Here is a 22641-nt window from a genome sequence, read left to right on the forward strand (position 1 = left end):
CTCATGGTGGCAACCTGGAACTCCCACTCAGAGCCTGCCCTGGCTGCTTCCCAGCTCCCTGGAGCTCCCAGGGACATGGATTCCTATCTGTTTTGCCTCTAGAAATTTAAATTCATGGCCCTCCTGACACAGGTGCTTTGTGTGCTACTCACAGTGATAACAGAAACTTAGTAGCTACCAGAGCCCCTCCTGAATCCAGCCAGACCTCCCGTCACTGTCTCTTCTGCATATCCCACGCTTGGTTCCCCAGGATCCAGCCTGCTCCGGGGCTCCGTGTAGCAGTGACATTCTCAGTTTAGCCCTCTCCTCAATTTCCCAGGGTTGTCTTCAGCCAACTGCCCCAGCCATGGCTCACTCTCAGGCTCATCATTCACAGCATAGCACGAGTGGCTTTTCTGCTCATAGAAAGATATGCCAGAGACCAAGTCCTCACCAAGCCCCCAGGCTAATCCAACCCAGAAGCCCACCCTACAGACTGCTCTAGCAAGGATAACCCCCTCAGCTGGGACCCTTCCGTCTAGCTCCTGTCCATCGGCTTCTCTCTCCAACTCCACCATGGCTGCCATTCCTGAGCCGAATAAGTTCCAATGTCAGCTCCCAAGTCATGGATCCATTAGTCCTCAACACAGTGTTCATCTTCCCTGGTCATCCATGAGGGATCTGTTCTTTTGTGGCAAGTCTTGAATGAACTCAGCTTTCTCTATACACTACCTGCCCACGGTCCTTCACTCAAAAGTCCAAGCTGCCTCTTCATGGATGAGTTCACGCCCTGACCACAAAAATATATATCCAGCATAGAAAAAGGGAAAAATTTCTAAACCAAGAACAGAATAATTTTTTAAAAAAATACTCTACCATACTAAGATAACTACTGTTACTTATTTACATTTATAATTTCACTTGGTATTTATATTTTAGGTCACAAAATGGTTTCTTCCAGTGGGATTCAATCTGCACAATGTTTTTCAAGTCATTTTGTTTTGAATGATTTGGGGTGGGACATTAGGTATTCAGTTCACCACATTCCCTACCACTTCTTATTCTGTTATACCAATTCCATCTCATTCTTTTATACCTTTGAGGTCATCTAAGTTTGCAATGTCTACATTAGGTATGTATGCACGTATGTATGTAAATATGCACACATATTTTTTAATTAATGCATATTCTATTTTCTGTGTAACAGCATACCACAAACACCTTTCTATATTAACACATAGCCACGTCCAATTTTTAATGACTAGAAAGTTTTTCATTGAAAAGATGTATCATCATTTATTTGGTTAACCCCTATTTTGTTGAATGTTTAAATTGCTTTCAATTTTCCTTGCTTCAGTGCACATCCCTGTAGCTAGAGCTTTGCACACTTCCTTAATTAGCTCCCTAGGATAAATTCCAAGAAGTGCAATTGCTGGGTCAAAGGTTATAAGCAGTTTTAAAAGCTTTTAACATGTGTGGCCAAATGGAGTGTTCAGAGTTTTACAATGACACAGGCCCTTGAGAGCTTCCTGTGACTGCCGACAAGGCGGTCCCTTGGAGACAGTGAGAGCATCCCAGGGAACACCTGATGGCTTCTCTCTTAAGGCTGTCTGAAGTCCACTCACCCAATAGGGGGGCTTTTCTCCAGTAACCATCCCGGACCTCCACATAATCGTACCAGCACAGTCGGCTCTTAAACAAATCCATGGATGTGAAGTTCAGGACGATCTGTAAAGAATTACCATAAAGTGAGTTTGGACAACAAAGCCCGAGTAGTTCTGCATGATATGTCTTGCATACCGGTGTTCTCATGTTACCTTTTAGCATACAGAGACCCTAGAATGCAATAGGAGTGTTTTCTCAAAAATACAGGCACAGGAAACCTCGTGACATTAAATAATAAACCTTAGGCAGGATGGGGAGTAAACAGAAGGAGATGGACCCTTAGACTCTGTCTGGGGAATCACTTGAGCTTTTGAAGTCACTAGGTGGTTTACAGAGAGCACAATGCATTAAAAAGACAGCCCAGGGCGCATTGAGACTGGGATTTGGAAGGAGGTAAGGGGTCAGTGAAGTTCAGAGATATGGAAAGATCTTGTAACATCATCAATCATTCGGGGGGCAGGGTGGGGTTAGCCTGAGTGCATCTGAGCACCTCCGTGATCAATGTCCCTTCAGCCATGACCTCATTCTTCTGAGGTGTGGTATGTCTAATAGCCTTCCTATAATTAGTGCACTCATTCATTCCACCATGGTTTGCTGACCACCTACTGTGTGCTAGTCTGTGTTGAGCAATGGAGAGAGAGCAGTAAGATGGTATCAGCCTTTTGGGAAGTTAACCAATGAGGCAAGACAAGTGTGACAAGCCAGCAAGGACACTGAGGGCAGGGGGAGGTGGCAGGAAGACCCCTCTGTCATCCAGGGAAGAGAGAAGTGAATTCTGCCTCATGACACCTTGGGAAGATTTCTCAGAGGAGGTGTCACTAACCTAAAGGGACTAGAGGCAGAGAAACAGGGCTGGAGAAACTGACATGGGCTAAGGCAAGGAGCTGTCAGAGAATCTGCCCTGCAGGCCCTGCATCCTATGTGTCTGCAGAGAGGCAGCAGGAGAAGCAAAGAGATGGGGGAAGCTGGGGAGCGGGCAGGTTCAGCTGGAATGAGACCAGGCATTTCAGCTCTCCTGGTCATCTTTGAGGTTCCTCAGTGGATGTCTCTCTGGTCAAATAAGTGAATCCTTAGTGGAGGGAGCAGGGTGGTCCTGCAGACTGGGCCTCAATACACCCATGATCTGGCCTTGATCCCCTGTCACCCTCCAGCTTGGGGTCACCCTGGCAGATGGCCAGGAATGGAGTGCAGGTTTCCCCTCTCATTTCACCCCTCACTCCAGCTTCGGCTCCTGCCACACTGAGAAGCCCAGCTTTCTGGTCCAAGCTCTCTAGCTGGCTCTCTGCCCATGTTCAGCATGTCCCTGCTCCTTCAATTCTCAGCTCTTCCTGCTCTCCAGCTAGTCCTGGTCCCTGCACTGCACCCAACCCTACTCCTCTTTCAACTCCAGGGACCTTGCTCTCAGCAGCTCCTCTGGCTCCAGCACCTTCATTTCCTGCCCCTCCACTGGCTACTTCTCTTATATTCACAATAGCCCTGGGGACCCTCTGCCTGGAAGGATACCTACAGCCTAAAGGGGTATCGGTCAAAGGCTCTAGTCCCTCCAGCCCAGACCTAAGGAATAGTGATTTGTCCTCAAGCTCCCTGGCCCCTCTAAACAGGAAGTTTTGAACCTGTGCTTTCTGGTTGTCACCACACTGACCTAACCTCTGCCTACTTCTTGACTGGCTTTGCCCTCCCTGCTCCCCACTAACTTTATGAGCACCTCAAAACCAAGCATTTCCCATCCCACCTACCTGACAATAGGAGACCCATTACCTCAATCACTCAGGTGCCAGGCCCTGATATAACCAATCCCTCCCTTACCTCTGTCATGGACCACCCCAGTATCTGCTCTGTACCCATGCTGAGGGCTCTTATCCCTTTAAGATGTCTGTGTCCCTCCCATTCAACCCCATCTTGGTTCCCCTTCAACTTTTCCTGATTCCCAAATTCGGGACTGCTGAACCCCATCCATTCTTCTAGATCAATCTTCCCTATCTTGTATCTCATGTTTACCAGATTCCTTCCTCTGTGGCTCCCTACACACCCAGCTCAAAAAATTAAAATCCCTGCTTACTTTCTAGAGCTTCCAGGGTCAGTCTCTGTCCCCTTTTTCCAGAGCTCCTTGATACACCCACACTAGTGAAATCCTCCCCAGGCCTGGCCGCCATTTCCTCAAGTCCTTCCCTGGTTTCCTAGCTGGATATGATCTGATCTTTGCCTCGTTGGAAATACCCACTCTCTCTCACAATGATTCAGAGCAGGTGTCTTTAGTCAGGCAGATCTGGCTTTGCTTCTCAGCTCCACTCCTTACTAGCTCTGGAATCTTGGGGAAATATTGATTTCTTGGCCCTCTAGTTTACTCATCTGTAAAACAGCACGCACACCATTGGGCTGTCCAGCAGACTGCATATAAAAGCAGTACATAAAGAGCAGAATGCCTGCCCAGCATGTAGGAGGCACCCCATACATGGCAATTAAAATGAGGTCCCAAGAGTGTGCATTTAGAGACCACAAACTGCCCCTCACAGGCTACCCATCAAAAAAGGTATTGGGGGTGCCCACCTCTCCCCTAGGGTCAATACCACCCAGTGGTCAGGTCCTAGGACAGGAAGCATCTTCTCCCATAAAGCCCTATAGTCTCTTAGGAAATGAAAAGTGAGTTCCAGAAAATAACGGGCCAGCTTATCTCTATCATTGTGTGTGTGTGTGCGTGTGTGTGAGAGAGAGAGAGACCACTTTCCTTTAAAACTGGTGTTTTTCAACCATACTGTATATTAGAATCACCTTGGAAACTTCAGGAAAAAGCTGGTACCAAGCCAATGTCCCTCCTTCCATTAAACTAGATTCCCAGGGAGCAAGGGGGAGCCCAAACTAAATGCTAAGCCTCTTAAAGACAGGGATGTACCCTAGGTTTCTCTCACATCCCCCACAGTGCCTGTATTCAGGTGATTGAGTCCAACAATACTTATAAGCTGGTTGTACGATAATTCTTTAGTCTTTGCTTTTTAAAATTACAGAAAGGAAATGTTAGTACAACTTCCCTGGTAACACATTCATGATCTGAATGAACAGGATAATTATTCAGGCTAATTATTTTAAGTGTGTTAGTGAACCATAAAGACCATAGGGGAAGAGGTGATGAACGAGAGGTGATACTTGAATCAATCAAGTTTGCTAATTACTAGCAGCTCTGGGGAAGGCTGTGTGAAGCAGAAATTGGAATAATTGGTGCAGGAATTTCAATGATGTATATTCTCCCTGCCCCCAGTTAGCACAAATAATTGAGGCTTACATATCACAGCCTAAGCTGTGCAGGGCAATTCAACAATTTGGAGATTACCAGACTCATTCCTCTCCTCCTCTTCCTCTTCCCTGCCTCCCTCCTGTTAGGGCCTCCAACAGACACAGAAGCCTCCCATCTGCTTAAGGAAGAAGATCTGAAGTCTCCAATACAAGATGGCAAGAGCGCCATTTTAAATGCTCAGAGTCAAAGAAAGGGTGTACATGTGTGGGTACACACGTGTGTGTGCAAATGTGTATGTATAAATGCACATGAAATGTCTACTAGCTTGTTCCCTCTAGGTAATAACATAAGATGATGGTCAAGCATGTAGGTTCCCAGTCGCCCAGGTTCACATCCCAACTATGAAACAAATTTAGTATCCTTGGGCAAGTCCATTTCCTTACCTGTAAAATGAGCACGGTAAGGCCGTCTAGCATATGGGGTTGATGTGAGGATTCAATCAAACTATCTAGATTACATAGTGAGTAGGGAATTCAGTCCTTAGAAAATGCTCACAATGATTCTTAGCCACTTCTCTCCAGCCATCTCACTATGCTAAACCCAACACTTAAATGGACGTCTTTTTAAAGCTATGGATTAGGAAAGCCCGAAGGCTTCCAGGCACCTGAAAAATTCCAATGCACCCTGCTGCCACTCTCAGCTGCTGTCACTCAGTCTCTCATGTATCCACATTGCTGGTCAACAAATATCCACTGTGCGACTGTTTTTGTGCTATAGACTACGTGAGGACTGAGGGTGGACAATCTTTGAGCTTAAGGTTTAGAAATGGGACAAATAAACCAGCAGTCATGGTACTGTAGGACATCTGTGACAGGTGTGATTCCAGAGAGATCTGGGAACATCTGTTAGGATTTGGATGTGAGGTGTCCCCCAAAAGCTCACATGTGAGACAATGCAACAAGGTTCAGAGGAGAAATGATTGGGTTGTGAGAGTCTGAACCCAATCAGTGAATTAATCCCCTGATTGGGATTAACTGAGTGGTAACCAAAGTGGTAGGGTGTGGCGAGGAGGTGGGAATTGGAGTATGGTTTTGGGGTATATATCTGGCAAGTGGAGACCTCTCTCTGTCTCTGCTTATTATCACATGTGCTTCTCTCTGCCACACTCTTCTGTCATGATGTTCTGCCCTACCTTAAGCCTGAGGAATGGAGCCGGCAGTCCATGGACTGAGACCTCTGAAACCGTGAGCCCCCAAATAAACTTTTCTTCCCAGATCTTTTAGTCACAGCAGCAAAAAAAAAAAAAAAAAAAAAAACTGACTAAAACAACATCTAAGACAACCTGAAGAACACTTGCATTTGTAGCTATGAAGTAAAAAGAGAAACTTTGGAGTACAAGGTCTGGGTTCCTATTCCCAGTTCTATATCTTACCATGAATTTGGTAAGCTCACCTTAATGTGTGAGCTTCTAATTCTTCCTTTATAGACTGGATTTAGGAATAGTTACCCTGGGCTGGGGAGATAGCTCAGTTGGTAGAGTGCTTGCCTCCCAAGCACAAGGCCCTGGGTTCGATCCCCAGCACCACAAAAAAAAAAAAAAAAAAAAAAAAAAAGTCACCCTGAAGTAGGGTTGAAAACATGCCACCCTTATTCCAGTACAAAAAGGCCCTTGCCCTAGGCCCAGCTCTAGAGGGTCATGGAATCTTCAGGGACAAATGCACATGTAAACCCAGAGCTTTCCTGGTCTCAAGGCCTCACTCCAGGGATCCAGGACCCTGGAATTCCCTGTCCAAATAGCTCTGAGCCCACTTTCAGGGCATGCAAGGACCCATTCCTTGGACCCATCATCCTGAGGGTGAGTGCATACCTGGCCACCCGCCTCCTTTAGCCAAAGAGCAGCTGTCTGCAAAGTAGGAGTGGGTGATGTCTGGGATTGTGGGCCAGGGTGCCAATACAGTGCTCCTGAAGCAGCAGACTGTGGGCTTGGGGCCAGTTCTCCCATATTGTCACCTTCCAGAGTAGCACTCTGAGCTGTCAATAAATTCTAAATTGGACCTTGTTCTCCAGGGCATAATAACAGTGTACTTATGAAGGTAAGAGATAGAACCTACTTTACAGTTAGTTTGATTTATAACTTACATGGATATTTAGTATGCACTAGGCCTCCATGTGTATGGGCGAGACCGGTGGAGAAGTTCAGAAATAATAAATGTATAGCATCAGGGAAGTGCCTGGTATGTACTGTGTGCTCACAAGAAAACTGTATTGGGTCTCAGTGGTAGAGTGCTTGCCTCTACGTGGGAGGCACTGGGTTCAATCCTCAGCACCACATAAAAATAAAGGTATTGTGTCTGTATACAACTAAAAAAATATTTTAATAAAAACTGTGTTATTACTACTAGTAACTGTAAGGATAAGTCCTCTTGTCTCACCCAACTAACAAGGAGGTTTCTCATCTTTAAATTTTATTTATTATTATTTTAATTGTACATATTTATGGGGTAAAGTGTGAGAATTTGATATATATATGCAGTGTGTAATGATCAAATCAGGGTAGTTAACATTTTCATTTCCTTAAACGTTTATTTTTAATAATTAATTTTGATTAACGAATAATGGTAGCACATATGTATGGGGTACACTGTGAGATTTCAGGATGTGTACACCACATGCAATGATCTAATCAGAGCAGTTAATGTTCCCACCTACCTTTTCCCCTGGAGTGACAGAGATCCTCCAGACACAGTGAGAGTAAGAAGGGTAGCCATTTGGGAAACCAGGTGCAGAAAAGTTTCCTGTTGTGTCCTGAAGGGTCTCCCCACAAGCTGCACAAGCAAAACGAGAACTATGATGAGGGCTCCTGCACCTGCTCCCTGCCCAAAAGCCCCTGTGCAGGGCTGCACAGCAAGGACACCCTTCACCACCCAAAGTCCTTTCCACTGGCAAGAAGCAAGCCAGGCACATCGACAATTTTTTGGCTAACATAAGTGAAAATAGCATCAGGGTGCAAAGAGTAACATCCATCTGCTAAGGCTCTCGGGACTAAGGAAAGCCTGGAGTTGGGCTGGAGTACCCACTCTCTGGCCAGCTGTGTGGCCATGTGCTGGACTTTCATTTTCTTACCTGTAAAGTAAGCAGGGCCTCACTCAGAGGGGGCATAGAATCATTTGCATTGTATGAAATGGGTCCGCTCAGTGCTTGGGACCCACTGAGTGCTCCATACACTGCAGTCATTATGATTGCTAATGATAACATATGCCCCAGGAAGAATGTGGAAGTGCCAGTCAGTGAGGCAAGGAAAAAAAAAATGCTTTTAAACTCATCTCAGCTGTTGGTGTGATTTTTTTTTTTTTCTTTTTTTTTTTTTTGCAGTGCTGGGAATCAAACCCAGGGCCCCAAGCATGCTCGTCAAGCACTCTACTACTGAGCTACACCCCCAGCCCTCAGCTATTAGTTTGAAACTTGCACACACCTCCTCCTCCTCCCTCTTTTTTCGTTTTCCCCCTGCCACACACTTCCAATCCAGCTACCAAATAGTCAAGAACACAGAGAGGAATGCAGAAGCACAGGAGGTTAGAATATTCTATAGCATGCTATTCTGTCCTTGTGTGTTTGAAGGGTGCTTGGTCATGAGCCTAAAACATAGAACGTAGATGTTAAAAATATTTCCCCAGATTTGTCCTTTAAAAAAAAAAAAAAGGGTACCTGTACTTTGGGAGCTGCAGGTTTTGGAGTTCCCTGAGCCCCAGGGACTTAAGCCCCAAAGACAAAGACACTGGCTTGCTGAGTGCCTCTCATCTTAGGGGGCCACCTCCAAAGCATGGAAACAAGTGTCCTTAAGCATCTTCTCCTACATGTGATTCAACCTCTGCCTGACAAAAGCTTAGCTTTCAGTCACTATGTGAAATGACTTGAAGATCCGTATTTTTTGGAACTGCAGGAAGAGAGGTGTGGAGAACTGCCCATCCCTGGCCTCAGGAAATCCTGGATATCAGGGCTTCAATATCATATTACCGAACAACTGCCAGGCATCATGAGGATTATGCCCGGCAGTCAACACCCCTGAGGGTTCCATGGAAATTATTTTAGAATAATCATCAACATTCTGCAACAACAGATATATTACTGTGTGGCTCTGTGGTATTTACCAGCTGCCTTGGACCCTTTTGGGAAATAAGCAGCATATACATTATAACTAAATAAATACTGTGGCGTTTCCCAGGGAGAGCTATAAGGTTTCCCTTTAAATTCAGCAAGGTTATATGATATGTGTGTTCTGTATTTCAGCCCCAATATGCCCCCAGATGACTGATAGCTGAATGGACATATTTCCGAGTTTCATGAGGATGCAAGCCCCACACAGCCCTTTGCAGGCCCCACGGTCCTGTATCACAGAGCAATGTGACAGCACAGGTTTTCTCCAGTGGCCCCCATCTGGAGAGTTGCTGGACCTGTTGGTAATGGAACTTCCTACTGTCCTCAAACCACAGGAATGTGTTTTGTCCCAGCCATGGTAAAATCTTGGCTGCTGTGACCTGTGATTTGCACTGTCACCCAGCAGCTCAGGGGATGCAAGGAGACCTCACCCCCAGGGTAGCAGGGGTTGAGATGGTGCTGAAAGTAAGGGGAAGAGAGGCAAAGAGGGCCAATTTAAATGATGGGGACTGTTGAACTGGACACACAATAGACCTTTGCTCCAACCCAAGGGTACTTTTCAGTCTTCGATAGCAGACTACTGGTCCTTGATCTAAGACTATAGAAATGACCTCCTTTACAGCACTGAGACTTCCCCTACCCAGAGTATTTGGGAAACAGATCCCCATTATCCCAAAAGCATTCTCCCTCACTCTGTCTTCCTGCTTAGCTCCCTGGTTCTTGTCTTGCCAAATCCACATCACCAGTTCCAATCATCAGGTGCTCTGACTGTTATGGGGCCACACTGCCCCCTATACCTGTGTACTGCTCTCCTACTATGATTTCTTTCCCTCTGGACCCCAGGCTTTGCCAGAGAAGTCCAAAGACCCCCACAAGTTTAGCTGTAGGCTCTGAGACCTACAAGTCTCCCACCATTTTGGTTTTCTACGCTATCTCACACCTCCTAAGACAGGTCTCAGATAATAGCTGCCAAGAAACAGACCCCTTAGGTTTCCCAAGTTATCTTAGCAAGGGGCTGCTTGCAAACAGCATTGAGCTGTGGGATGCTCAGAGGTATTGGGAACGCTGTGGATTACAGTTACCTGGGCATTTGTACAGCTTCCGGGCTTGAGCTATGTCTCCCTGACTGAGACGCACACGCTGGCCAATGGTTGGCCTGACGCCATTGTCATCCCGACGGGGAAGGATGGTGTCTAAGAAAACCCCTCTACAGGAACACAAAAGAGAGAGGAAGAAAAGTCAGGCTGTCAGCCTGTGCACATGGGGTTTACAGTCTTCATTTCCTTGCCCCTCATCCCGACAGCATTCCTTCCCCCAGCCTGCCTCTCCCCCGCTGGCATGATGGGGGCAGCTTCCCTCGCTCCGGCTGGCCTTCCAGCATTTCATTTCACCAGTTGCCTGCTCACTTCCCAATGAAAGATGACTGCCAAGTTAAAAAATGTGCCCTAGCCTGGTTGCCAGAGCCTTCCTTGCTGCTGTGTAGTGAGCATTTCCATGAAGCCCCTGACAGCCCTAGCTGTGGGGCCAGCACACTGCACAAGGCAGGAAGCACCATTCAGACAGAAGGTGGTGTGAGGGGCGCCTCTGGAGGTGTGCACTGGGCACTACCATGCATAGATAAGTCCATTCAGGGAGAGCCTGGGAGCTGGTGCAGTGTGAGGTTCTGGGCCACTGACCAGCAAGTAAAGGCAAATGAGTTGATGAATCAGAGCTTGAGGGGTCTTGACGGCCAGAGAGAAATGCAGAGAACAAGAGAAAGTTGAAAGAGACTGGCCTGGATGGTCGGGGCAGCCCTTCCCCGTATTGGCATCATATTCTACTCCTACGTGAATGACATCTAAAATGACAGCCTTATTTCTAAAACACAAATGGAAACCAGGATGCCTGGCTGAGCCCTGGCCTTATCTGCACCTCCCTGTGTGGGCGTGGTTTCTCCCCACCTGCTCTGCTGCCAGCTCTGAGCCTCCTCTGCCTCCAGACCATCTGTGTGTGGGGCCTCTCCTGGAGGTTAGGCCTTCCATTGAACCGAATCCTCCTGATACTACCTCTTTCCTTCTTTTGTATCTGAGTTTCTGGAAAGAACTGCATCTGTTTTGATGCTCACCTATCATTCATTCCTCATTCCATCACATCTGATGCCACCTGTAATGGTCACCACTCACCTACCAAGGGGTGTTTCTCAGTCTTTGCCATGCCCTCCACAGCCCTGGGACCTGTTGCCCCCTTCCCTCTTCACTCTGTTCTCCCTATCCCTGGGGCACTGCTCGGAGCTGCTCAGAGCTCTACTTCCTGCCCCTTGGGTTTCTCCCCACTCCCTCTGTTCTCCTCTCTCCATGTTCCACCCACTCCTCGGATTTTGCCCACACCTGGATACCCACAGTAAGTTCTATTTCCAGCCAGAACCATCTACCAGACCCCTGACACCTGGTGCCACCTCCTCTGAGCTATCCTAAGGGCCTCTTATGCCCAACTGCCCCAAACCAAGTTTGCTCCATTTTTCTCCTTTTGGTTCCATGACCTTGTCTCCTGAGACTGGACCAAAGGTTCCTGAGCTCCTCCCTCTCCCTCATGCTCTCTTGGACCAGTGACTAGGTACTGCGCCTTCTGGGATGGCATCCCTCAAGTCCCTAGCCTTCTCCTCATTCCCAAGCCACCGCCTTAGCTCAGGTGTGCCCTGTGAATGGTGAAGGAGGGCAAGACACCCATCTCACATGCCAGATCTGCTAGTGACTTTGCCAGGCAGTGACATGGTGTGCTAGCCTGGGCTGCTTAGACCATGTGGTGGTTCTTATGTTTATGCTGCAAGATTCCTTTCTTCAGGGAACTATCTACAAATGAACATGTCATTTGTTAGGGCACAGGTGCCCATTTTTACAGTAGCAGGAGACTGAATTTAGAATTGAACAGAGTCATCACTTATGGTTTAAAACCTGGTGAGGTCACTAAGAGAGACCAAGGATTCCACTGAGGTTTCTCTAGGGGACTCTGGACCTAGAGAGGAGACAATAGGAGTTAGAGAAGCCAGGGCACAGTTAGAGAAAGGTGGGCATAGGGAGGCCCAAAGGGAAATCAGCGGATGGTCCAGACTCCTCATGCTATTGTTGGAGAGAAAGTGAACTTGGAGTCTGATTTAGAAAAACAAGCAAACTAAGAGCAAAACTATGACAAAGTGATGCAACCAGGAAGAAATACAGATAATATGCATGTTCCAGGTTAGTACAGAGTTTAGGGAAACTGTTTAAAAGAGAGAGAGCAAGGAGAAAGGAGAGTGTGCAGTTAGTAGCTAGGTAATTGTGGACATTTTAGCATTTCCTTTTGGATGTAAATAGTTATTTTGCAAAATGTTTTGAAGTCAGCCCTTGTCTTGGCTGCATACTTTAATTCAAGAGTCATTTTTTGAAGCCCACTGTGCTCTGCTCCCCGAGCCTAGCAATAAGAGACCTGCCTGGGGTTGGGCACTTGACAAACACCTTCTTTTTTAATCTTCTTTACACCCTGGGAGGCAGATCTCCTATCACTAGGCTTCCCACTCTACAGGTGAGAAATCTAAGCCTGTAGGGCTTACACGACTTGCCCAGGGGACAGCCAGCTCTGGAACCCAGGCAGCCCTGGAACCCACCCCTGAGCATCTTCTTCCTTCCAGTCAGTGTTTCCCTCCCTCCAGGAAACAGTGGGCCTTCAATGACAGTATTAAGAACACAGAAGACTTCGAGCCCTGGAGACCTCAAGCAGGCACACTGATCACATGCGATCAGTGTTTGGAGCTGGGACATCCCAGTATGTCCCAGAGCCACCGGCAAGGCGCTGGGCTCCGAAAGAGGTCTACTGGAAGAGCTGCCCTGGGTAAAACACTGCCACAGTGCTCCTCCCCCTCGAGGAGGGTGACCCCTACCACTAACATTGACGTTCTGCTAGACTGAGAGGGGCTCTGGCAGATGCCGTAGGGAATAAAACCGTCAGCTCTGGGTTCTCCAAACAAAGACATCCCTGTACTAGAAGGCTGTCTCCTCCTGTTCCCTGGACCTTGCCCAACAAAACCTCCAGAGACACCACTCCCCACAGCCTGGGTCCTACTAAGGGGGAGTGGAGAAGAAGCACAATAAACCAGAGGGAATAAAGTGGTAAGGAGACAGCTCAGTTGTAAAGAAAAACAAAGACTGGGTTTCCCATCAGTGGGAAAAGTCTTTGTTCCCTAGAGGAGTACATATTTGTAGGCTATCATCTGCTCTTTCACAGAATCAAAGACAAGGCTTCAGGGGATATTTGACCAGGAGTAAGGACATGGAGTTAGGGAACTGAGAAACTTTTATTTATTTATTTATCTATTTGTACCAGGAATTGAACCCAGGGACACTTAACCACTGAGCCACATCCCCAGCCCTTTTTAATTTTTTAGTTTTAAGATAGGGTCTCACTAAGTTGTTGAGACTGGCTTTGAACTTGCTGTCCTCCTGCCTCAGCCTCCTGAGCCACTGGAATTACAGGTGTGCACCACCATGTCCCACTGGGACTAGAGAAACTTTTGATGAAGTTCCAAAAAAGCCCACTAGTAGAGACCCAAAGGAAAGAATGGTTTTCTGAAAATCCATGCAGAAAATTGGCAGAAAAGACAATTTAAGTTTCCATGTGTATGAAAATTGGCAGAAAAGACAATTTAGGTTTCCACATGTAGCATACTAGATTTGGGAAAAAAAAAACATTCTGAACTCTGAGGCAGAGGTAAAAGGAAAGCAGTGGTAGATTAATAAAATAATTAATCACACCTCCTAATATTCATATCCCTTTGCAATGTGAAGTTGCCACTCCTGTCATTCAGAGGTGGAGTCTGTTTCTTCACTGGAGTCTGAGCTGGCCTTGTGGGTTGTTCTGACCAGTAGACTGTAGCAGAAGAGATGCCACGCAAGTTCTAAGACTGGGCCTTAAGGGGCTTGCCACTTCCCAGCTTGCCCCCAGGAGCTGAGTCCTCACACAGAGAAGAGCCTGGTCACACCTACTGGAGGATGACAACCCACGAAAAGGGCATGGCCAAGCAGCACTAACTGCCCAGATATGTGACTGGCCATCTTTACCTTCCAGTGCAAACTGTCAAATGACTGTTGCTGTGTGAGTGATACCAGGGAAGACCAGAGAAGAATGAGCCAGACTGACCCAGAGTATCAGAAAAAAGAATGAGCTGCTGTTTTAAGTCACGAAGTTTGGCAGCGGATTGTTCTGCTAGGTTAGGCAGAGAATTGTTCTGCAATAATAGATATGATAACGGCTGCAGAAGGGAAAGCTGCCCATCACACCCAGTGCTGCCTCTGTCAATCTCCCTCCTAGAGACTCTGGGTACTTTGGATGAGGAGAGATTATTTCATGGGTTTGGCTCATGGATTTCCACTGGTTCATGCTGATAAAATGGTTCACTTTGATAATAGCAGTAATGGTTGTCTCCTGAGGGGCAAAAGGGTTGGGATTGTGAGCTAGAAATCTCAGGGGGGAAAAATAAGAGATTTTTCTTTTTTAAAGAAAGACAAGAAAAGAAGTGCTGGGGGGCTGGGGAGATAGCTCAATCGGTAGAGTGCTTGCCTTGCAAACACAAGGTCCTAGGTTCGATCCCCAGCACCCAAAAAAAAAAAAAAAAAAAGAAAAGAAAAGAAAAGAAGTGCTGGTGTCCAAAGAGCCCTTGTCTGGCCTCTGGCTCCTGAGTTTTTTCTAGCACCTGGCACAGAGGAGGCCCAAAGACACTGCAGTCCCCACAGCCCACTCCAGCTTGGAGAGACACAGATTCTCCTTACTGAAGTCATTTACTGTGAATATGTGGAAAGAATTGCAAAATGCTACAGACCTCCTAGGCCCCTCTGAACTCATATATTAGTGTATTCATTTAACAAATACCTATCATGTGCCAAGCACACAAACTATGTGCCAAGCACCCTAATGGGTGCTGGAGGCTAAAAGAGAATGAGATAGACTCTGTCCCCAAGGATCTCATCTATCAAGGGAGAGAGGAATATGAAAGATAAATAGTAACAGATCAATAATAATTCCATAATTAATTATAAAGCAATATGAAGTTACAGAAGCCACAGAAACAAGATCCAGGGTACCCACTTCTCAGGGGGGCCAACTTGACAATTTCCTGCTCTTGAAATACTTGGTCTCTCTGTAATAGCCTGCAACCCTGGGATGATGGAGTGACACTTGGTTATTCCCTGTGCCATTTCCCAAACTGGGGGCTCAGCCCAACACACAGGGACACACACCCCCTGACAGGCTCTCATCTTGCCCACTCTACTGGCTTCCTGAGACTCTGCACGCAAAGCCCCATGGTGGGCCCTCAAAGTCTCAGCCTCCCTGCCTGGAAGAGGAAGCCCAGCCAGCTTCAGATTTCCTGTACAGAAACAGGTAAGATCGTATCTGTCAACCTCTCACCCATCTACACCAGATTAAGAAAATGTAACATGAAGGTTAGAGATGGAAGGGGCTCAGAGGACACTCTCATGAGGAGACTGAGCCCCACAGAGTGGGAGATTCAACCAACCACACAGCTGCCCCTGACTGCTGTCTGCACCTATCTCAGCAGCAAGGTTGAGAGAACTAGGTCTGGAACCCTGTCTTCCTACTTTCAGTTCAGTGGTCTCTTTGTCACACTCCAGTGCCCCTTGTGTCTTTGAAGAAGAGTCAGGAGACAAACAAAGAACCAAGGGTGGCTCAGCCTATGCCACTTGAAATGCTGGATACAGGAGAGAGGTCAGGACTGACTCAGCTGTGTGGCCAGGGAACAGTGCCCTGGAGAACTTGGGATGCTGTAATGTACTAATATTATGACCCCCATCACCAGGGGCCTCCACCCGTCTCACCTGAGAATGAAGGAGCCCTGGTGACTAGTTTCCCTTTCAGTCTAGAAACTCTCCTGAGCTAATGGCTGCCTTTAATCTTTATGCACATGGCAACTCCCAAAGCAGATTGTTTCCCTTTTTGCTGTGACTCCCAGGAAACACAGGGCAGGGTCTGCTGCTAACCCAACAAGATGTACAAGAACTTATGGCATGTATTCTGAGTACTAATTTTTTTTTCCAGGCTTCTATCCTTATTTTTTCCTCTTTTCCTGATTTTTTTTCTTGTCCTATTGGAAATCACCTCACACCTTTCCTGGGGGGAATCATTAAATAAACAAACAGCTGGTTTTAAGAGGAGACCAGAAAGAAAGTGCCAAGAGAGAAAATATCTGTATTGTGTTTCTTCTTTAACTCAAGAGCAGGGAAGACTTACAAAAATGGGACTGGTAGGGAAAAACTTGTATACGCAAAACATTTATGTGGTCCAGAAGCAGGACAGTATGGAGAATACATAACATCTGTACAACACAGCTGCACAGCTCTTCAGACCCTGCCAATACCAGCCAGAAGTAATTGGTCCAGTCCTACTCAGTAGCTTCCATCATCTGTGACCTGCAGGCAGGGAACCTGGATCCCTGTTCTAGCTCCAACCCCAGCTACCTGTGCACCTCTGAGCTGGCTGGAGCCTCACGTCTTTACCTCTAAGGTGAATCTGTGATTTACAGTCCTCCGTCCTCTGACACAACCCAGCTTCCAATAAACCAAACCTCTTCTAGGAGAAGTGGTGAGCACTACCACGCTAACACAAGGACATGCTTTAAAGATGCTCCTCCACCCCCTGAAATTTTACACACAGCCTCTAAGTTATTACCCCAGCCAACCTCTCAATAATTCCCCTTTTCCAGTTTGCTGCTTGTGACATTAGGACATGATGGAACGCCAGCTTCACAATGGGATTCAATCTTATTAGCGGGAACCTGATTAGATTATATTTCACTGCAGCCCAGAGGCCACTGTATTTCAAGGACAGACAGGCCAGCCGTGCTAGGAGCATGCAGAGACTCGCTTGCTCTGCACAGACCTCAGGAATCTGACCCAAGCCTGCGGCAGGTACAATAAAACAGACAGCGTGAGCATGGGTTCCGACCTTGAGAAGGTGTTCCGGGCGTAGTGCATGATGCTGTCAAAGTCGTAGGTCTCTCCCAGAGAGCTCACTTCCCCAGCTTCCATTTTTAAGAAATTATACTCCTGACCTGTGACACAACACTCTGTTAAGGCCTTTGAAAACCAAGGCAGCACCTGAAAGGAGGCAGAGGAGGGAGAAGGAGGGCCCATAGCACTTCCCACAGCTCTTATCCCACCTAGTCAAATAACAGGCTCGTGGAGCTTCCTGTTGCTGTTTCTAACAGAAGTTGGAAATTGGAAACTTAGCACAAGCCCTGTGTTCTCCTGGCCTCGCCACCCAACACCCCTCCTCAAATGCCACTTGAAAATCTTTAACTATATTTGCAGGCTGATTAGCACTCAATCTGCTTGTCAAAAAAAGAAAAAATTATTTTTAAACTAAAAACTAAAAAATTCTCTTCTGTCAATTTGAAGAAAGAAAAGCAAATGAATCCAAGTTAAGTTCAATTCCTAGAACTTCACAGTTTAGATTCTCTAAAGCATGTTTAAGGTTACCATATAATTCAACAAGCAACTTTCCTGTTAAATATCAAAGGTTAAATCAAATTATTTAATATGAGAAGACATGTTTTTAAAAATCTGTGCACATCAGCTGCCTTGGGGCAGAATGCTTCTAGGCAGAAACGCGGTTCTTACACGCACTCATCTCTTAACTGCACTGCCGTTTCAAAACCATGTGTTGCCCGAGTCAGCAAAATGACTCATGACAGCAGCCAGGAGAACTCTATTTTTGGCTGATCAGTCCTGATGCTGCAACAGTGTTCTGGTCGATTCCGCTCCATCTAGGAAATTGTCCTTTACAACATGGAAAACCATTATTTCGCTTCTGTTCTACAAACTTGAGCAGACGTCTGCCCAAGAAGGCACAGGTGGACAGTGGCAGTGCTGGCAGCAAGTGTCTGCACATTTGGGTTGCTGCCCCATGTTTAGCTATTACCTTTGCTCAACTCCCAACAGGCCCTCTCCTCCACTCCCTCTTGACCCTGTGGATGCCACCTTCCTGGCTGGTGGCTTCCAGACTCCACACGGGCCTCCTTACCTGGCTGGATGTTTTCTCTGATGATGGTGACATGCTGGTCTCTGTCTGGCCGGGTGTGTTCATGCCAGAAACCAACCACGTGGCCCAGTTCGTGAGCCACAATGCCAAACTTGTCACAGTTTTTCCCAATGGATATGGCCTGGGGACCCCCTCCTCGACGCCCAACATAGGAGCAACAGCTGGACAATGATAGAAACACTCAGGTCAGCAGGTCAGGGTCCCACCCCGCCCACTGGCACTTTTCAGAGGTGAGAGTCCTCTCACTGTTCAACTCTCTGCCCATACAGAAATTTCCTCCAAAGATGCTTCTTGAACATTCTGGGAATATGAAGGAAGAGAGAGTTTCTCCTCCTGGAATTAAGCACATGCACCTGGGGTTCAACTGGATGATCTATGAAGATGAGGAAAAGAGACAGCAGAAGGAGGCAGGAGTTTCTGGAAAGTTTGCCTCTTGGTACCATTGTCAGAGGAAACAGATGACTCCCTTCTGGGCACAAGTCTTTTTTCAACTAATATTTATTCATTATTCCTAATACACTGGCCAACACTGATTTTATCAAACTATTTTGACAAAGGTATAAAACTTAAGATGTCCCATAATCTCATCATCCAGACGTCTCTTGACCATGCTTCAAAAGGTCGAAGTTTCTCATCTGCACATCCAATCTCTATCCAAAGCTAATAATTGCTAACAGTTTCTTAGTACTCCCAATTAAAGATACAAATATACAGAAAGATTTCTTTATACAAGTATATATTTAAATTATACAATACACTATGTACCTTATTTTTCATCCTGCCTCTTTCCCTCATTTTAGACTCCACAGAACACATTATAGACCTCTTTAATTTGTTTCAAAGCAATATAGTACCAAGTTTATTTCTCAGCACTAAATATTTTTATATTATTAAAATTTATTTCATCAGTCTGCTACCAATGTACACTTAGTTTTTGCTATTTAAACAAAGCTGCAAGAGAGAAATAGAACAAATAAATTACAATGAAACAAAAGGGAAACAGGAACAGTTGGAATCTTACTTGTTCATGGCAGGGTGAATCCCAAGCAATGGAATTGATGAATAAAAGGATATGTGCATTTGAAATTTTGATTATGATTAAAAAGTGATATTTTTCCATTGTAGAATGCATCATGCTATTTCTTGTATAAAGAAAAGCACTTCATTTTTCGTCAGTTACTTTTGTGATCAGTCCAGCTTATTAGAGTCTCTTTGGGTTTCTAATAGTTTTTCGATTGATTTTCTGGGTTTTCTAGGCACACGATCACATTAACTTCCAATAACATGAACTTTGCCTTGTTCCTGCCAATATTCATAGTGTTTTTTTCATTCTCCCATCTCATTATATCACTTAGTATTTCCAAAACAAGGTTAAATCATGGTAGTAGCCATAAACATCTTTGGCTTGTTCCTGATTCTAACAGAAATCCTTCTAGGATTATTAGCAATATTGGCTTATGGTTTCAAATGATATAAGATACAAATGTGTTTTATATGTATATGTGAAAATACATACAAACTTTTTGTAATTGACATCTATTACTGTGCTACCTCCTTCTTTAAAACAGAAAATGCATGTTGAACCATGCAGATGCCCTTTAGCATATATTGAGATTTGCTAAAAGGCACATCTTTGGCCTATCGGTCATGTTAGTAGATTTCCTAATGTTGAACTAATCCTGTATTCCTTAGGTAAGCCTACATGGCAACCTACTCTTCCTTTTTCTTACTGCTGAATTCTAATGTTTTACTCAGGATCTTGCATGACTATTCATATGTGAGATGTCTATAACTTATTTATTTACCTATAGTTGATGCCCTTCTTGTCATTTCAGGGCAGTAAGGCTATGATAGCCCCTTAAAGGAATTTAAAAATGTTTTCTCTCTATGTTCCAAAAAGTTTCAGGAGTATCAGAAAAATCTGATTCTTGAAGGTCTAGAAGAATTCCCCTATAAAACTCTGAATTTGGTGCTTGGAGCAAGATAGCTTTTTAACCTCCATTGTTCAATTTCTTTCAAAGTCACTGGTCTGTGCCAGTACTTTACATTTACCTTGAAGTCATTCACATTGTCAAGATTTCCACATTTCTTGCCCTGGAATGTTGTAAACTACTCTTCTATGATCCTGCCACATCTTTTCCATTTCTAATGTTGTGTGTTTCTGTCCTGCCACTTTTTGTCTCAGTCACACCAACAAGTGGTTTATCTATTGTCTCTTGTTTGTTTAGTCAAAGAATTCACTCTTGAATTTATTAGCCCTATAATGTTTTACTTTGTTTCCTTGTGCTCTCATTAGGTTTATTTTGTTATTGTGACAAAGGTGGTTTATATCTGTTTTATTTATTGTTGCTGACTTCTTTTAATTGGATACTTACTTCTTGAGTATTGGTGTGGATATTTTATGGATAAAGCTTTGTCCTTATTTATTTCATTTTGAACCACTGGGCTTTCATTATCTAGTCATTCTACCTTTTTAATCTTGATTTCTTTATACCTAAGAGCTATAAAAAAAATAGGTGGAGAAGCTTTTAACTTGCCAAGTAATGGTAATTCTATTTTTGTTATTGTGTCCAGTTTCATTGCTTTGTAATCTGAGGATATTTTAATACTATTTCTGCCTTTTAGGGTCCATTGAGATGATCTTAATGCTGAATAGAGGGACAATGTCTATATGCCTTCAACTAGCACTTTATAAAGATGTTACAGAATATGATAGATCTACAGAATCAACTCAATTATATTTTTTAAATCCTCTATAGTTCTCTACTTACTTTTTATTCAGCTTGATACTAACCTATTTGGGCTGATGAAAATGAAGTAAATCTCCTGCTGCTAGTATTTCTGTCAATTTCCCCTTAGATTCCCAAGGCTTGTTTTATAACTCTTAATGCTATGCTATTTAGTGCATAAATATTTATGACACATATTCTCACCATAACTTGTACCTTTTCTTATTATAAAGTATCCACCAATTTTTTTTTAACACTTTCTAACTTCAAAAACAAAAACAGGGCTGGGAGCTCAACTCAGTGATAGAGTTGGCTTAGCATGGACAAGGCCCTGGGCTCCATCCCCAGCACCACAAAATAAATACACACATAATCAAAAACAAAACCAAAACAATAAAAGCCTCATCTATAATTAAAATTGTGCTGCCAGTTTCCCTTGCTAGCATTTGCCAGTACATCTCCTTTCCTTTTGCTTTTAAACCTCTCTGGGTTATGGACCTAGCTCATGATTCTTAGCTTATGTTAGAGCATGCAATTCGATTTTTACTTTTGACCTAGGATGGGAACCTTTCTTTTTCAGTGGAGAGTACCTCACACTTATGTTTATCAACATAACAGATATATTTCTTCATAATTCAGTCATTCACATTTCTGTAGGAAGTGTATAAGCCCATGCAGAATTTTGCATCTAAGCACATTCATTCTTGAAAAAGGACAGCTCATCCTTCCAGGTATTGGCTTCTCAGTGGGGTCAGAGGTTAAGAGTCACTGAACTAAGCCTTTCCCCATATAAAACACAACCCATTGCTCTCCTGGAAATGGAACCTAAGAGTGGATATTCTGGAGTCACTTTGGACCCATCTGTTTTGCCAGTGGCTTGCAATTTCGCAGAGGGCAAGGAGAGTTTCCAGCAAAGCCTCAACTTCTATAAAGCATCACCTTAGTGTTACAGAGGAATTTAAGACTCATGCACCCCTGAACCATCACCTCTGATTCTGCTTAAGGTGGCTTTGCTTCTGAATACTCACCCACAGGTCCTGTAACTGAAAACGATAAAGCTTTCCTCATCCGTCCTCTCAATGAAGGTCACACAGGTGTGCTTCTCCCAGTGTCTCATGGCCTGCTTGAAAATGGCCCTCTGACTGCCTGAAACGACAGGGCAAGGACTGGTCACTTCATACTTGGGGTCATACCTTCCTCAGACATGCTGGCCTAAACAAAGCTTGCTCTGATGAGCAAAGCAAACAAACCTGCTAATAATACTGTAATATTTGCTTAAAATATAAGAGCAGATTTTAAATATTCTCACCACCATCCCCACACATATACCCCAAATGGTAACTATGGGTGGTGATGGATGTGTTAATTAATTTAATTGTGGTGATTATTACATGATGTAATCAGTGTATTAAATTATCACTTTGTACACCTTGAATATATACCATTTTATCAATTAAGTATCTTTTAGATTTTCAAAACGCTTTCAAAAAACATGGGTGCTTGGAAGTACAAAGAGGGCTGGGGCTGACAGTCTTGAGTGCTAGAGGGGTGCAAATAAATAAATAAAATAAAATAAAAACAGAAAGCACTGCAATAAACTCCCAACACAGTCTAGAAGATATGGATGAGGTGTCATATTGTCCCCCAAAACACAGACACAGAATAAAGAGGAACAGCTATCCATTCTTTTTGACATTTGACACTTTCAGTTAATTTGTTTATAGCTGAATTACTCAGTAAAATAGCAATTTTACTTATTAAAGAATATCAAACTCCTAAAATATACCATGAGTTCATTTTGATGAAGGTAATATAATCTGT

General features: G+C 44.7%; 1 protein-coding gene and 1 non-coding gene across 2 annotated transcripts in view; one reads left to right on the forward strand and one right to left on the reverse strand.

Annotated features, from left to right (window-relative positions):
• Positions 1–22641, reverse strand: part of Tll2 (tolloid like 2) — a 120661-nt gene that overhangs the window by 25357 nt on the left and 72663 nt on the right. Inside the window, exons 5-10 of the mRNA XM_047553499.1 lie at positions 21849–21966; positions 18074–18252; positions 16997–17102; positions 10111–10235; positions 7583–7698; positions 1605–1707 (exon numbers count right to left, since the gene is read on the reverse strand). Coding sequence (XP_047409455.1) covers positions 1605–1707; positions 7583–7698; positions 10111–10235; positions 16997–17102; positions 18074–18252; positions 21849–21966 — 747 coding nt within the window. The remainder of the gene's footprint in view (positions 1–1604; positions 1708–7582; positions 7699–10110; positions 10236–16996; positions 17103–18073; positions 18253–21848; positions 21967–22641) is intronic.
• Trnag-ccc (transfer RNA glycine (anticodon CCC)) lies at positions 6388–6461 on the forward strand. Its single transcript has one exon. It is a non-coding gene; the product is annotated as a tRNA-Gly (tRNA).

This window comes from Sciurus carolinensis, chromosome 5 (genome assembly GCF_902686445.1).
Source record: "Sciurus carolinensis chromosome 5, mSciCar1.2, whole genome shotgun sequence".
Classification (NCBI taxonomy): Eukaryota; Metazoa; Chordata; class Mammalia; order Rodentia; family Sciuridae; genus Sciurus; species Sciurus carolinensis.